Genomic DNA, 15,384 nt, shown 5'->3' with positions numbered 1-15,384 from the left:
TTAAGGTGTTAAAAAATAAGCAAAAAGAAAATGCTAGTAATTTGTATAATAGGTTGAGAAGATCGAGAAACTTAGTATATTTTCTAATACATGGACATAGATACCCTGTATGTAGTAATTAAAAAAAGCTTCTAAATGCAATATAAATTGAAGGGCATTTATCAATGTGATTTTTCTCAATTCATTTAAAAAGTCGTGACTCTAACTCATTAATCACTAATATATAACATTTGATTCAAATTATGCAACAATTAAAATATTTCCTAGCAGAAGGCCTAAAAACACAAAGTACTTGCACACCCAATCTTCTAACATATAGCAAAAGCAGTTAGTTGAATGTACGAGTAATCATATAATCATTTAGTTGATGATAACAAACTATATCATGTACTACAGTTGGGTTCGAGAAACAACTATCTACAACTCCCTACAATAGATATTGATATGCAGATCAAATCGTTATTTCAAACCTTGCCGATAATAATAATGTTACAAAACTTTGTGCATGTAATTGGAATCAGTATAAACCTTTAGAATGCATGATACTTGAATCAACATTCATGCAAACACAACTATACACGATCAATTACGACAAAGTTTCATAACTCAATAACTAATAAGGAGTAGATTAAAACACCTACATATAATCTTTCTTTACAAAAAGACGTCATACAAAAAGATAAAATTATTAAACATGATAATTATCATAATATCTGCTTGTCTTTCTTGTCAAAGTAAAGACCTGCATGTGCTACATAAGATGTGCCAAATTTAAAAGCAGATCTTCTTAATATTAATATTAGCGCTTGGTATCCGACCCGAGTCCTACCCGTCGCTCTTTAGTTCATATTTTCGTTATGTTTGTGAATAATATAAAAGCCAAACTCTATGTCTCAAAATCCCCTGTCACTCATTTCCTCTTACTCACTCTCCTCTTTCATCTGCTACCTCTTCTTCTGTTTAATCTTGTACTTTCCAAATTCAAAGTTACCAGTATAATTTTCTTTACAACTCATTCACCTCCGCTCTCGTTTCTCTCTCCAACAACTTTAGAAGCACCAACCAAAAAAATAATTAACGGCTACAACTCTATAGTTTGTACTTTGTACAAACAACTCTATATAGAGGAACCAAGATTCAAAAATGTCACCATCAAATGTCATTAATCTCCATAGATTTCATTTCTAGAACTAAGAGCACAGTCTTTGTCTCTTTGATTTCATTAGTTAGTGGGTTGAGTTTGTTTTTTCTAGATCTAAAACTTAGTTACTGTATTTTTTAATCAGTAAGTGTTTATATTTCGTTCCTCAAAAGAAAATTTATGTTTGTTGGATTTTCTTAGAAAAAGTACTTCATAGTACTCCCTCCGTATTTATTTAAGGGATACACTTGCCTTTTCCGGCCGTATTTATTTAAGAGATACACTTGCCATTTTTAGTAATTTATCAACTCCACCATCTAATTAAATAATTTAACTAATATATTCTATGTCCCACCACCCTATTAAACTAATAATTTCATAACTACACCCCACCCCCTACCCCCTAAAATAACATGGTCCCCACTTGTTTTACTTATTAAAATATCTACCAACCCCACTTGTTTTATTACTTTATTTCATTCAATTCTTTTTCTTAATACTCGTGTCCAGCCAAGTGTATCTCTTAAATAAATACGGAGGGAGTATATTTTTATTTTTATAGGGTATTAATTTTATTGGATTATATAGTTTAATTCTCTAGTCCAAATTCCTTGTAATTTATGCGCTTATTAGTGTATGAGAAATTTTTTGTCAAATTAAAATTAAGTGAATATAAATTTTTTAATAAATCAAGAAACGATTCAGACCGGTTTCGTAGTTGGACTCAGACTTGACAGAGTGCGATGGATGCGGAGTCGGATTTGATGATTTCGAATCTTGAGTCGGATTAGTAATTGAATCGGATTCGGAATTGTCAACGTCCGACCCGAGTCTGACCCGTTGTCATAACTAACCAAGGGAGGGTAAACAAAAGTAGGTTCCCTAATAAAAGTGGCAAAGAAGGTGTCAAATATAGTGCGCAGAGTTGTAATTGTAGTGCAAGAGTTAAGCGGTCAATACACTATCCTTAAGGAAAGTTTAATATTTTAAAAAAAGGATTTGAGGGGCTAGACCGTCAATCTAATATTCTAAAGAGGAACTTCTTGCTTTTAGAAGGGTTTAGGATTTTACTTGTATGGAAGATAGGAATTCAGAATTGTTTGAAGTTCTTATTGAATTTGATTTTGTATTCCATACTTGCACATACTGAGGAAATATGAGGAGGAATATGGTTGAGTTCTTGTTATTCTTCTCACCTGAGATAAAGCCCTCACATGTACCCTTCTAGGATCATGTGAGATGACAGTGACTAGAACCCACTATCTTTGCAGCCATTTTATCTGCTAGCAGTTTTGTATATTTCTATAAAGTTTCTTTAGTTGTCTAGTTGTTCCTCTCTCATTGGTTGTAGCTTTGTAAATATGTACTTTGTAGCATTATTTTCATTAGGGTAAGGCAGGGTGTTAGAATTGTAAAACAGAAATAAAGAGGTGCAGCCCTCAAACATCAATACAGAAAATCTAGGTTTTATTCCCAACCAAACTCACTCACTAAATTGATTATCTAAGCAGTAACTTGAAAGTTGAAACTTTCTTCTTGGCATCAGAGCAACAAGGTTGATAAGATCTTGGTGGAAATAATTAGTTTTGAATTTAAAGATTCAAACTTTGAAGTTGTACAAGCAAGGAACTGACTGAAGATGGGAAGAAATGCATTTTAGCAGCAACACACTTGATAAACCTGTTGTCAAGTGCTGTTGTGGGATGGAAGACTCCATATGAGAGATTAATGAAGAAAGAACCAAGCTATGACCATCTGAGAACTATAGGATGCTTATGATATGGAAGTGGGAATGAAAAGAAGGGAGATAAGTTTGAAGGGGAAGGAATCAGAAGTATTATGTTGGGGTACCCATATGGTCAGAAGGGTTACAAACTCTATGACTTAGAGAAGAAGAGAACTTATGTAAGCAGGGATGTGGTGTTTAAGGAACATATATTTCCTTTATTATTGAAACCTTGTGAAGAAAATCACATGAAAATGGTAATGAATGAAGTTCCTTTAGTGGAACATAACATATAGGAACAAAGAGAAAGGAGAGAAGAAGAACCTATTGAGATTGAAGAAATGGAGGAATCAGATGATGTAGAGGGAGAACAAAATGAAACATTGAGAGGGAGAAGAAACCAATGGACCAAATTTGGAAGAAAGAAATGAAGAAATTGTTGAAAGGAGTGTAAGAAAGTCAAGCAGAGAAAGGCAAGTTTCTTCAAAGCTGAAAGGATTTCAGTATAAGATTCCTGGAAATACACGTGCAAACAACATAGAACCTCACCCTCTTTTGTTGCTCATCTCTTGTCGGACATGGAATATTACTCCCCTGACTACTTAATCTCCTTAAACAATGCACTGAAACTAGAGAACCAACTGGTTTCAAGCAAGTAAAGAAAGATTAAGGCTGGAGAATGAAAATGGCTGAAGAATTCGATGCCCTAGAGAAGAATGAAATATGGGAATGGGTGGTTTTACCACCAGATAAGAAGGCCATTGACAGTAAGTGGGTTTACAAAGTAAATCTTAACAAAGATGGTTTTCTTGAGAGATTGAAGGCCAGACTTGTGGCCAGGGGAGATAGACAGATGAAGGAAAAATATTATAAACATACTTTCTCACCTGTAGCAAATTTTTCCACAGTGAGAATGTTGGTAGCTTTGGCTACATTGAGGAACTGGAAAGTACATCAACTAGATATCAACAATGCATTCATGCATTGATATTCTAGAGGAAGATGTATACATAAAGGCACCTCAGGGGATGTAAGAATGTTTCTAAAGGGAAGGTATGCAAATTGAAGAGAAGCCTATAGGTCTTAAGAAGGCTTCAAGACAATGAAACATTGAACTGACAAAGTTCCTTAAGAACAGAAACTTCAGTCTGTCCAAGAGAGATTATTCTCTTTTCTGTAAAGAAGAGAATGGGGAGATGTGTGCAGTTCTAGTGTATATTGATGATTTACTAGTCACGTGTGATGATGTTGAATTCATAGAAAAAACGAAGAAGGAAATGGATGATGAATTCACTACCAAGGATCTAGGAGAAAAGAGTTTTTCCTTAGGGCTTGAAGTTTCTAGGACGGGAAAAGGAACAATGCTTAATTAGAGGAAGTATGTGATGGACATAGTGAGGGATGCAGGCTGGAAAACTGCAGAGAATGCAAATCTCCTTTTCCTCAACATGTCAAATTATTAACTGATCAAGGAGTGATCATGGAGGATGCAGAATCATATAGGAGACTGGTTGGCAGGTTGCTCTATCTGAACTTGAGAAGACCTGACATATCTTACTCACTGTGCTATTATGTCGGTTCACGAGTTGTCCTAGGATGCCACGTTAAATGCAGCTCTTCCTGCGTTAAGGTACCTGGAAGAAACAATTGGTTTGGGATTATTCTATCCCTCTGATGGTGAATAGAGCACCACAACTTTTTGTGATGCATATTGGGGTGTTTGTACCTTTAGTGCAAGATCACTGTGTATATTTTTAGGATGTCTAGTTTCTTGGAAGACAAAAACATAAGACTGTCTCCAAGTCCTCCACTGAATCAGAGTACAGATGTATGTCTCAAACTACATCTCAACTTGTATTGAAAGATGGGGTGTTAGAAGTTTTACTTTGTTCCATTCCCAAACCCATTCCTCTTTATTGTGAGAACAAGGCAACCCATTACATAGCCCACAATCCAGTGTTCCATGAGAGGACCAAACATTTGAATGTGGACTGCCACTATGTGAAGGATCATATAGTGGATGAGTTCCTATCCACTGAGTTCATTAGATCAGCTCAACAGATAGCTGACATACATTTCTATCAACAAGACAACATCACTATTTGTCTGTCAAGTTAGGTCTTGTTTGTTCCACCCAAGTCCAACTTGAAGAGGGGGTGAAGAGATATGAGGAGGAACATGGTTGAGTTCCTGTGAAGAAATGGTTAAATTCTTGTCCTCATATTACTGGTTGAGTTCCTTGAGGAACATGGTAAAGCCTCACTGAGATAAACCCCCCATTTTGTCAGCTAGTGGTTTTGTATATTTCTGTAAAGTTTTCTTAGTTGCCTTGTTGTTCCTCTCTCATTGGTTGTAGCTTTATATATATGTAGAATTGTTTCCATTAGGGGAAGACAGTGTTAGAATTGTAAAACATAAACAAAGAGGGGCATCCCTCAAACATCAATACAAAAAAATCTGGGTTTCATTCCCAACCAAACCCACTCTCTAAATTGATTATCTAAACAGAAACTTGAAAGTGTAAACTTTCTTCACATACAGATACGGACATACAAATAGGGAATATACTGTCCGTTCAGAATTATTAGTCACATCTCAGAAACATATTAGGTTTTCTAACATACTGGAGTATATATATATTAGTATATTACCAATCCATCATCAAAAGTGTTAGTGTAAATCCAGAACATTTACAAGTCTGCCCGAGTGGCCATTAGTGGGCAGCAGAACATAACAAATTTCACAAATTTAGCCAAGTAAAAATCACAAAATTTTCAAATGTTGAGCACCCAGTCTTTCTTCCTTTCATCTGGCATACAAAGAAACATCTTTCGCCAAAGGGGATCATCATGAATATATCTCGTTACCTTAACATACGATGCTCCATCTATTCCTTCTAGCGAATTCAGCGCCTCCATACATCTAACAACATCCTGGATTTGCCCAGATTGGTATCCACAACCATCACCACTATCAGCAACTGAATCCAACGAAGGTGTAAAGCTATACTTCTTCCCCAACTTTTGCTTCTTTGAAGCATTAAACTTTTCTACCATTATATCTTTACATGGGTTCTCTAGAGTTCGAAGTTTCTCAGCTTTCTTGACTCTACAAGTATCTACATCTCCTTCACTGGAATCTCCCCTAATGGATTGGATTTCTGCATGACCAAATATCACGCACAGTTTGTCATAATCTTTCAATCCTTTCTTTCTGAAGCTTTTTGCTCGCCTATATTTCTGCATTTCATCAATACAAAAATGGAAATCTTATACTCCGTATCTAAATTAGTGGTTAAAGGTAATCGAGAGTTCACAACATATGGTTCGAGAAATAAGTTCATCGTACAATTCCCTCATCAACTTATTAAAACATTATATGCTCATGCTCATAAATAACCAATCTTCAACTACAAAGGCAGGAAAAGATTCAAAATCATACCGTGGCCAATTTTCTCCATATATCGTCTCTCGCAACTACTTCTCCAGTTATCGAGTCGTAAGCAATGTCCTTCTCCCGTAACAGGTTACTGAAGTCACTCCATCGAGCCCTTAAGTTATGATATTTATTCTTCAACTGCAAATATGTGTACTCCTTCCCTGTTCTTTGTCTCAGAGCCTCTGCAATACCTCTCCATGCTGCATTGGCAAAGGTAGCTGATTGCATGTTTCCCTTTGCTACTTCTTCTGCCATTATGTAAACAAAATAAGATTCAAGCCTTTCAGTCCAAAGGACTTCTACTCCATCAATTTTCAGTGTTTCATCGTCAGCAAAATCCTGGTTTGAGTCTGCCATTCTATCAGTCCACTCGATTCCCTGAAATTCAAAGAGACGGTCAAAAGTTGTTGATATCGCATAAAAAACATATAATACTGGAAAACAACATATACAATGGCCGCATACAGAAAACTAGCTTTTGATGATAACTCTATACAGAAAATCCCTCAGGTATAATAAGCTGTATAACATTAAAGCCTAAAAGAGCTGGTGAATTCAGTTTGAACAAGTCTTGGGTAAGACTAGCTCTCACTTGTGACTTGTGAATCATCCAAAACTACCCCAAAAAAATAAAATTCAACCCTAAAAATAAAAATAAAAGTCACCCAGGCCCTACGATGATAAGTTAATGTGAGACCGATAGCCCTTCTACGATTATTCCATTCAGTAAAAGGTAAACTGATATACCAGTATAGCTTAGAGAATTATCTCACTTGATATAAAATACCAGTTCTACAATCTATCAATATGCAAACTTCCCATTGTTATCTCTATCCAAAAGCATTTCCTGCAACTAAATGTAACATACTTGATGAAAAACAGACAGGCGCAATAGGGAGTTGCCCAAAACATATCCTGAGTTAAAGAAGTGAAAGTCAAACAATAAAGGACACAAAATGTTCAAATCTATTTGTTCTTCATTGCAGTTCAACTGGCGAGGTAGCCGCCCACAGTTATAATTTACGAAGTAGAGTAATAAACAGCAATATCTTATGACCTCGTCTATATCCTCAGACGCCTGACTAAGTTGTGAAGCAAGGGGCAAAAACTTTTCATGATCCTGAATCTTTTCTGGGTAAAAGTAATCTACGAAACACAGACCATAAGAATGCCTATAAACAACCACCCAGGAATATGACAATAATATAGATAGCCAAGAGTGACCTTATGCTGAACCTAGTTCCCCTGTAAGCATCTGTAATGTGTACATAATTTGCCAGATGCAATAAGAAGTCTCACCACAAAAACCACAACGAATCTCATGGTATTATCACTACTAAGACCTCATTGGCTCATTACAAGAAAACACATGGAGTAATAATGTCTGGAATCCAGAAATAAACCTTGCACTCATAAATCAAGAAGACACATTTCAGTCTCCAAACATTCAATAAGAAACGAATTCAAACACATTCGGCTCTTACAGTTGCAAATAACTCCCCTTCAGTAACAAATTCACAATGCAGCTTAAAATTTAGGTTCACCTTTGAAGAGACACTTTTACTTCTTGTGCTATTCTACTGAATAATTAACATTAACCAAATAAGTGATCAGACTCTCATCGCCCGAATCTCAGTTCTGAATTACTCAGTTCACTCTTTCTCGAAAATCGAAATTATCACCAATCTCACAATTAAACTTCAAATAATCAAATTTCCCCATAATATCTGAAAAGGAATTGCTTCTTTTTTATAACCAACAACCTTAATTGAATCAGGAATCAATTAGCAGAAAAATCAATTTCTAGGGCTGCAATTTATATCTCTAAAACTTTGTAGTTTCGGAAAATTATTACGAAGAATTACATTATATTCAATGAAAAACACACCAAATAACAAAATTATGCCAGAAAAAGTCATGATTTAATCAAACAATCTACTGGGAAATGTACTAAATTTCATAAGTATTGAACAAATTAGAAATTTTTTTAAAAAAATCGTTTTAAGAATTTACCTGGGATTCACTCCATTCCGGGGGAAGAAATGGAGTTCGGGAGAACGGGAAACGACTCCGTTAGATTTACCTGAAAGAAACCAACAACTACGAACTACTCCTACCTTTTTTCCTGTTAAACTCGACGATAATAGACGTAATGACGTAAGTGACGTACTTAATAATTTAGTTCTAACTACTCATGAGTCATGAGTCATGAGTGAAAATTGGTTGGTGTACGTGTACCTCCAAATTATGATCTGTTTTCTCCCCTGATCTGGTCTAATGCTTTGAGTTTTTATTCTGATCTGATTGTTTATGGCTTGATCTTGATTTTTATGATCTAGTGTGATCTGATTGTTTTTTGCGATTGTTTTTTCCAGTTATCGGTTCTGGATTGAAAATTATTAGGTGCATCCAATTGTATCATGCACGCAATGGTATTTTTATGTCTATTGGTGGTTTCTATCACATTTTCTCCTCACATGTAAGGAGAAAATGTGAGAAGGTACACGGTGCACAGAGTAAGGTTGTCGTGATGATATATTAAAAAAGCAAGATGGGATATAGTAGTAAGGTTGTACGGAGTCCTACGCGGCAAAATAATAAAATACATTATACTGAGTATTTCATGTGATTACCACTTTCCAAAACCTAACCGATTTTATCGGAACTTATTATAGATTATTTTTGTTGTAAAACCAGTACTTTGTTATGCACATTTATTTTGAACTTATTTGATCTGAAATAATTAAGTGGAAGTATGGTAAACATAAAACGATCTCACTTTATCCTCTATTTTTTCCTTATACCTACCAGCCTATCCATAATTATATACTTCGTATTTTTTTTGATAAAAACTTTCCTAGAAACAATAGTACTCCGTATACATTCAGCGGGTTGATCATTGTTGATGCTAAAATAAAATAAGCAATAACACATTATCTTGTAGGGTGATCAAGGTGCCTATAGATATGCTTTAGGGTGGTTGACCTTTTACGATTGAATGCATATCTCGCTTATGAACGAGTAATTTCAAGAGAATTGCCAATTGAACCAAACAAGTAATTAATAAAGATGAGATATGAAATGTGTAAGTTTAACAACAAACAAGGCTTAAAATATCATTGATTGATATGGAAATAAAACTAGAAAAACATTAAATCACGAGGATATTCCACGCTTCTCTGCTCCTGCTCGTACGTGCACGCTTCGTTTCTTGGTGATTCTCCTCGACTTTGTTGTTTTGGGTATTTGCCTTTGGCTCGTTAAACTTGGGTCAGCCTTGTATCTGAAATTGAACTCTGGTCCTTTGTATATCAGTATATGGATCCTAAGGCTAGTGCTTTATCTAAGGATAAATAAAATAAATGTGTATAAAGATCATTAAGGAACGGACTAATTAAAAATAGAAATAGAGGTGGGTGAAATTGAACCTGAGACTATTGTACATATGCCCTCAATCTTAACTAATAGGCTAAAATCTCATTGGTAAAGTTTTGAATAAATTGATTATGCATGGCGATTGACCATTCAAACAAACTTTGTCCCTATTTCACTCCTAAAATGCTAAACAGCATTCTTAACAAGCAAGATCGGCGTGACTATAAACTTAAGATAAAACTAATGACTGTTACACCAATTATTTTAATTTCCTTTTTTTTTCTTTTGAATTTGGGTGCAGTTAAACCGTTATTCCTATTTTGGATTCTAACAAGGAAATCTGACTGGATTTCCGTTTCTTGGTGATTTCTTTTCTGATTACGGTTTGCACTAAAATGGTAGAATATATTCCACTATAGGAAACAAATTACTAATAACCCTTTGTAACTTGATTAATTGTTTAATTTACCATTGCATCCTCAGCCCGATTTCAATTTCTTTTTTGTAAATTCCAATCTTGTAAGGACTACTTGAGTAAATAATTTCAATTCGGACCCTATACGAGCATATATAGACCGGAGAAAACATTGGGTGTACGTACCAACTTTTATGTACAGCTCTTATGAGGTTCTAAACACTAAACATCCAACTCGATCTACTTGAGCATTTGTCAAAATTTGTCATTTTAATCAGTGTATTTGTATTTTATTTTTTTAAAATGAAAATGAGCGTGTTCTTCTTTAATTATTTCAGTAAAAAGATACTCTGTAGTAGCTAAAGTATGTACTGAAATAAATATTGTACTGAAAAAATATAAAAACCGTAATTACCGTTTGATATAACTATTTTACATTGATCACCTTCTATATTAGAGTTAAAATAATTTAATAACTAATCCGGGTTATAAGGAATGCATTTTTCATTTAACACGTGATCACGGTAATCCTTCTACGGTTTTAATTTGCATGCATCAGTAGTACACGTAACACTGGATATCAAACTATCAAGTACGTAGTAATTTAGAAATATACTTTACATTATTTATCGTTTGTGACTCTTTAAACATTGTACCAAAATTGAAAATACGAACGTATATTCATTAATACATATGTACTTCCCTTTAAATAAAATTTCATTAATATTCATTCATTAATACATACATATAGGAATGAAAAAACAAAAGAGAGTGTCCTGATTGAAAATAAAAAAAAAGGTACTGCCCTTTAAATAAAATTTTAAAAAGGTACTTCCCTACAAATGCAATTTCGAATAATTAAAACGGCCATAAAAATAAAAAAAATAAACAAACTCCCCAACTATATATACATACGTATACACATATGACATATGACATATCATTTTCATTATATTATCAAGTTTTAAAAGAGATCGAGGAAACTAATTAAGGATGGCAAGGAGACCATGTTACTCATGCAGTTCAGGCTCAAAGGAAGACCATTACAATTCAAAGTCAAGGATGACAATGTCGACCTTGAGAAATATGAGCCAACGAGCCTATCGGACTTCGAACAGGCTCGAACGTGGTTCGGATTCCTATTTCCATGACAATACTTCCCCTGCTTATGCTTGGCTTCTTCCCGGATGGATTGCTGAGGAACGAGTTGTTGCTAGTGGCAGATTGTACAAGGTAATTTCTTTTCTCTTTTCATTTTTACTATTTCATCTCCATTATTCATTTATTTGATACTTACTACTACTATATCTTAATTAAAATGCATTACCAAATTATAGTCCTAGTAGACGTGTGCTAATTACCACCTTTTTTAAAATAAAAATATAAAAATTGTGAATCGACTCACAAAGTCGCAAGGGCAGTATTTTAATTTTAAATTATTTTTAGTGTAAATGAGCTGTAAAAGGCAATAGAATTACAACAAGAGCGATATTTTAATGAGGGTAATTACCAGCATTGATTTTTAAGCCAACGAGATAGTTAAAATGCTACTCCGTATGTCAAAAAAAAAAAGAGATAGTTAAAATGAAATAGATTATCTTGGAAGAAGAAATTACAAAGTAGATTTTTTTAATTAAAATAAATTAAAGTAATAAAAAAATTAACTTACATTTTAAATTATGTTGATAGTAACAAATACATAATGTCAAATTGGATCAAGTAAAATTATACATAACAAATCCGTTGTGGTGGATGACGAGATCTAACATATCTATGTACTATAAAATCGTTGTTTGATATAAGTAGGGATGTTATGGGGGCGGTTCTGGAGATTTAGTGAGACCTATAATATTTATTTGGAATCAAATTCACAGGGTCTGAATTTTTCAGACCTTTATCCAAATCCATTAGATATGGTGGATCTTGGGTCTTAAATGATATCGAATTGATTTTCAATGTTTTATGTTCCTAACTTTTTTTTGTTTGTTTCACATATAAGAAAGTCACAACAATCCACAAAGACAAAGCTCACATCTATTAGTCCTTTGTATCATCTAAGGGGTTGGGCAAAAAGATTTGACGTGATCGACTCGATCCGAGAAAACGAATATCCGATCTAGTTTTCTCCATTAAGATATTTTATATCGGATTTTAAAATTTTCTGATATTCAACCAAAACATCAGATTTTTCAGTTAGAAAAGAAGAAGAAAAAACCCCTAGATATCATCACCATTAAAAAAAAATTGGGTATCTGATCAGGTGTTCTACAATCATTTATTCATATTGAATACCCCGATTCTTTCATACTGAATTTTACCGGTAGGAAATTTTGGAATATCCGATTGTTTTTTATTATTATTTTCACAAGTCTTGGAAAAAAATTGAATAAAAATAAATAAAAAGTTAATGTGAAAGTCTTAAGTTCAGACTCCACTAATGTTGCTTAGTTTTGAGAAAAATCTCTGTTGTGTAGGAAACTCTTAAGGAATTGTATTATGTGCCCATTTATGTTTTATGTACTCTTAACATGTTAAATTTATTTAAATGAAAAATTAAAATAATTCATCTATGTTTAGAATATATAATATCATTTCAAACCAAAAAATTGATTTCTTTCCATTTTTCAAAGTAATTTCATGATAAAAAAAAAAGTTTCAAAATTATTAATCATCATATTTTCTAACAATATTAATCATTAATCATTAAATGATATAATCATCCAACAAGAAAAGACGGAGAAGTAATATAATGTTAGACAATTTTGATGATTAATATTTTCAAATAGTTGAAAATTTCAATGGTTAATGTCTTGTGAGTAGTTGGAAATTCTGATAGTTTGGTAAGATAATTAAATGAAAATAAATCATTTTCTGGTTTGAAATGTGATTTTTCTACGAGTTAATAGTCGATAGTTCAGACCATATCCGATTTTCCCTGTCATAATATATTAATATCATCATCATGGTTTTCGTGACATCATATATATTTTATTATGATCATGGTTTTCGTGACATCACGGATCTTAAATAGTTAAATGATTGACAAGGTCCAGGGATCTAATCTGGTTCGAGTCTGGATTTGGACTCAGATTTGCTCCAGATCCAACCGATAGGTATTACATAAATGCCCCGTAACCTTAAAAGGGGTGTGTTGAACGAGGTTTAGCTAGGATCTACTCATATCCATCGCTAAACACAATTTTTCATAAGGGGGTTGATCAATCTAATTTATTTTTGAAGTAAAACTGAATATATTTCAATCGATTCGATTCACCTAGTTTATTGATTCAAGTGTATTATTGCATGCGTATCTTTTTTTTTTCTTCTTCTTTTTTTGCAATAGCTAAACATAACAACAAATGCAAAACATTAGAAAAAGCAAATAAACTAGTACGACAAAAGTTAGCAGTTTTAGAATCATGCAATCTCTGAATTTGTGAACCTTCTTGATTAATGTCCTCCATAGTCCAGAGTATAGAAATACCCCTACTTTCCTTGAATTGGAGATTCGTTACCAGTAAACAACTAGAATGAGTAAATCTTAATTGCTTGCTAATAAATCATTTTCCGGTTTAGTGTATTTATTATGAGACTATGAGTACATGTACACTCGTATAGTCGTATATATGAGTAAACCTTAATTGTTTAAATACATTATGAAGGCAGGAAATTCTTAAAGACTTTGTATCTTTTTTAAAATTTCTATTATACTCTCGTGTCAAAATTACTAGATTTGAAACTCGTGCAATACTGCAATGCACGGGTTAACTTTATTATTTTTTCTTTGTGTTTTATTATTGCAGCCGGATTTTATTATTGGCTCATTTAAAGCCTAATATTATTCAATCATAAGGTTTATGTGTTTTGAAAATGTCAAATTAAATGGTACGGGATTGTTTCTTTTTATGTATTCAGTAACAATAAGTATAACATAATATAGACGACTTAAGGTAGACATCTAATTAAATTTTATATCATGATCAATTCTATCTTTTTATTTTTAACCATATTTTTCTTTGATTTTTTTTTTTTTTTTTTTTTTTTTTGAGAGGGCGGATGGGATGGAGGATATTTATTTTTTACCACTTTAACTTTTAACCACAATTGTGAAATCTATCCTATCTAAAAACTTGATGCAATAGATAAATATAAACTATATCTTATCTAACAAAAATTTGTTGAGTAAAATTTACTAACTTTATCTTTAGTTTAATCTTGATGAGATGAATAATAAACGATGGAGGCTATTTTTTATAGATTCTATTTAAAAAGTTTTATTCCATTTTAAAAGAGTAGTCCATAGAATTATTAATTTTTGAGTTGATTTCTCAAGGTTGACAACATGTAATTTGTTAAAAAAGAATCACTTATATAAGATAAGCCTTGATGTTTCAAATTCTCACTGCAACTCACCTCTTTATACGACAATCTCATATAAACATGTATCTTAATGAACTAATGAACAACACTAAAGCTATGTTAAATTGAAAGATTCACACATACTAAATATTCCGTAGTAAACTAGAGTATGATAGTTTGTTACGAACTTAAACCTTGATTAATATGGAGAATTATTCATGTACATAATTGATAAGAATCAATGAACCAAGTGCTTAATTAGTACTAAAATTTTTAACTTGTTAAAAAAGAAAGCATAACTGTTGGCAGCAAACAACACTCCCTTCGAGTCTCTGGCTACGACTCTCAAACAACGACCATAATACCCTACACAATAAACAATAATATGAAGTATGTACTAATGAACGTAATATTAACTCTAACATATATACTTTGATCAAAACGAATTCATTCAACAAAAGATTATATTTTCACATTAATTTATAAATAAATGTTAACATAAAGTCTAAACACACAAAAAAAACAAATTATATGACATTTTAATTTCTATGGACTACTATTTTGGGGAAAAAATAAATTAAAACATTATGACAACCATGAAGAAAAATGATGTCATAATTCTCGTAAGCATCAACTATAGAATTGCTCTACATAGCTACATATATATCTAATTTTGTGTTTATTAATTTGACGCACTTAGTTCCACGAGAAAATAAATTATACAAATTGTAAGATGATATGCTTGACAAAAAATTGATAAATGACGCAACGTGTCTGTGTAGTTGACGAACTTAACGAATATTTTTCATTCTATAGAATACAAGTATTTTGGTGGTCAAATATTAAGCTCAAAAAAAAATTTAAAATTTTAATTATTGAATGTAGCTACCGGGACATGCATTGACAGGGTCACACACTATATGATAAACA

At 32.8% G+C, this 15,384-nt stretch overlaps 1 protein-coding gene across 1 annotated transcript; it reads right to left on the bottom strand.

Moving 5' to 3' along the window:
* Nucleotides 1–5,478: 5,478 nt before the first annotated feature.
* LOC110794832 (L10-interacting MYB domain-containing protein-like) lies at nucleotides 5,479–8,524 on the bottom strand. The gene is made up of 3 exons (XM_021999799.2): nucleotides 8,319–8,524; nucleotides 6,309–6,683; nucleotides 5,479–6,106 (listed from the first exon to the last, which is right to left on the bottom strand). The coding sequence occupies exons 2-3, from the start codon at nucleotides 6,660–6,662 to the stop codon at nucleotides 5,642–5,644; spliced, it is 819 nt and encodes a 272-aa protein (XP_021855491.2). The 5' UTR covers nucleotides 6,663–6,683; nucleotides 8,319–8,524; the 3' UTR covers nucleotides 5,479–5,641.
* Between the last annotated feature and the right edge of the window lie 6,860 nt (nucleotides 8,525–15,384).

The sequence above is a fragment of the Spinacia oleracea genome, chromosome 1 (assembly GCF_020520425.1).
Source record: "Spinacia oleracea cultivar Varoflay chromosome 1, BTI_SOV_V1, whole genome shotgun sequence".
NCBI classification, from domain to species: Eukaryota; Viridiplantae; Streptophyta; class Magnoliopsida; order Caryophyllales; family Amaranthaceae; genus Spinacia; species Spinacia oleracea.
Note: the sequence above shows the minus strand (reverse complement) of the source record. Positions and strands in the feature narration are given on the sequence as shown.

Excerpts from the sequence above, each read along its gene's own strand:
- LOC110794832 (XM_021999799.2), bottom strand. The coding sequence starts at position 6,662 with ATGGCAGACTCAAACCAGGATTTTGCTGACGATGAAACACTGAAAATT. Across the intron at positions 6,107-6,308 it reads TATGGAGAAAATTGGCCACG|AAATATAGGCGAGCAAAAAG; the intron begins GTATGATTTTGA and ends GATGAAATGCAG.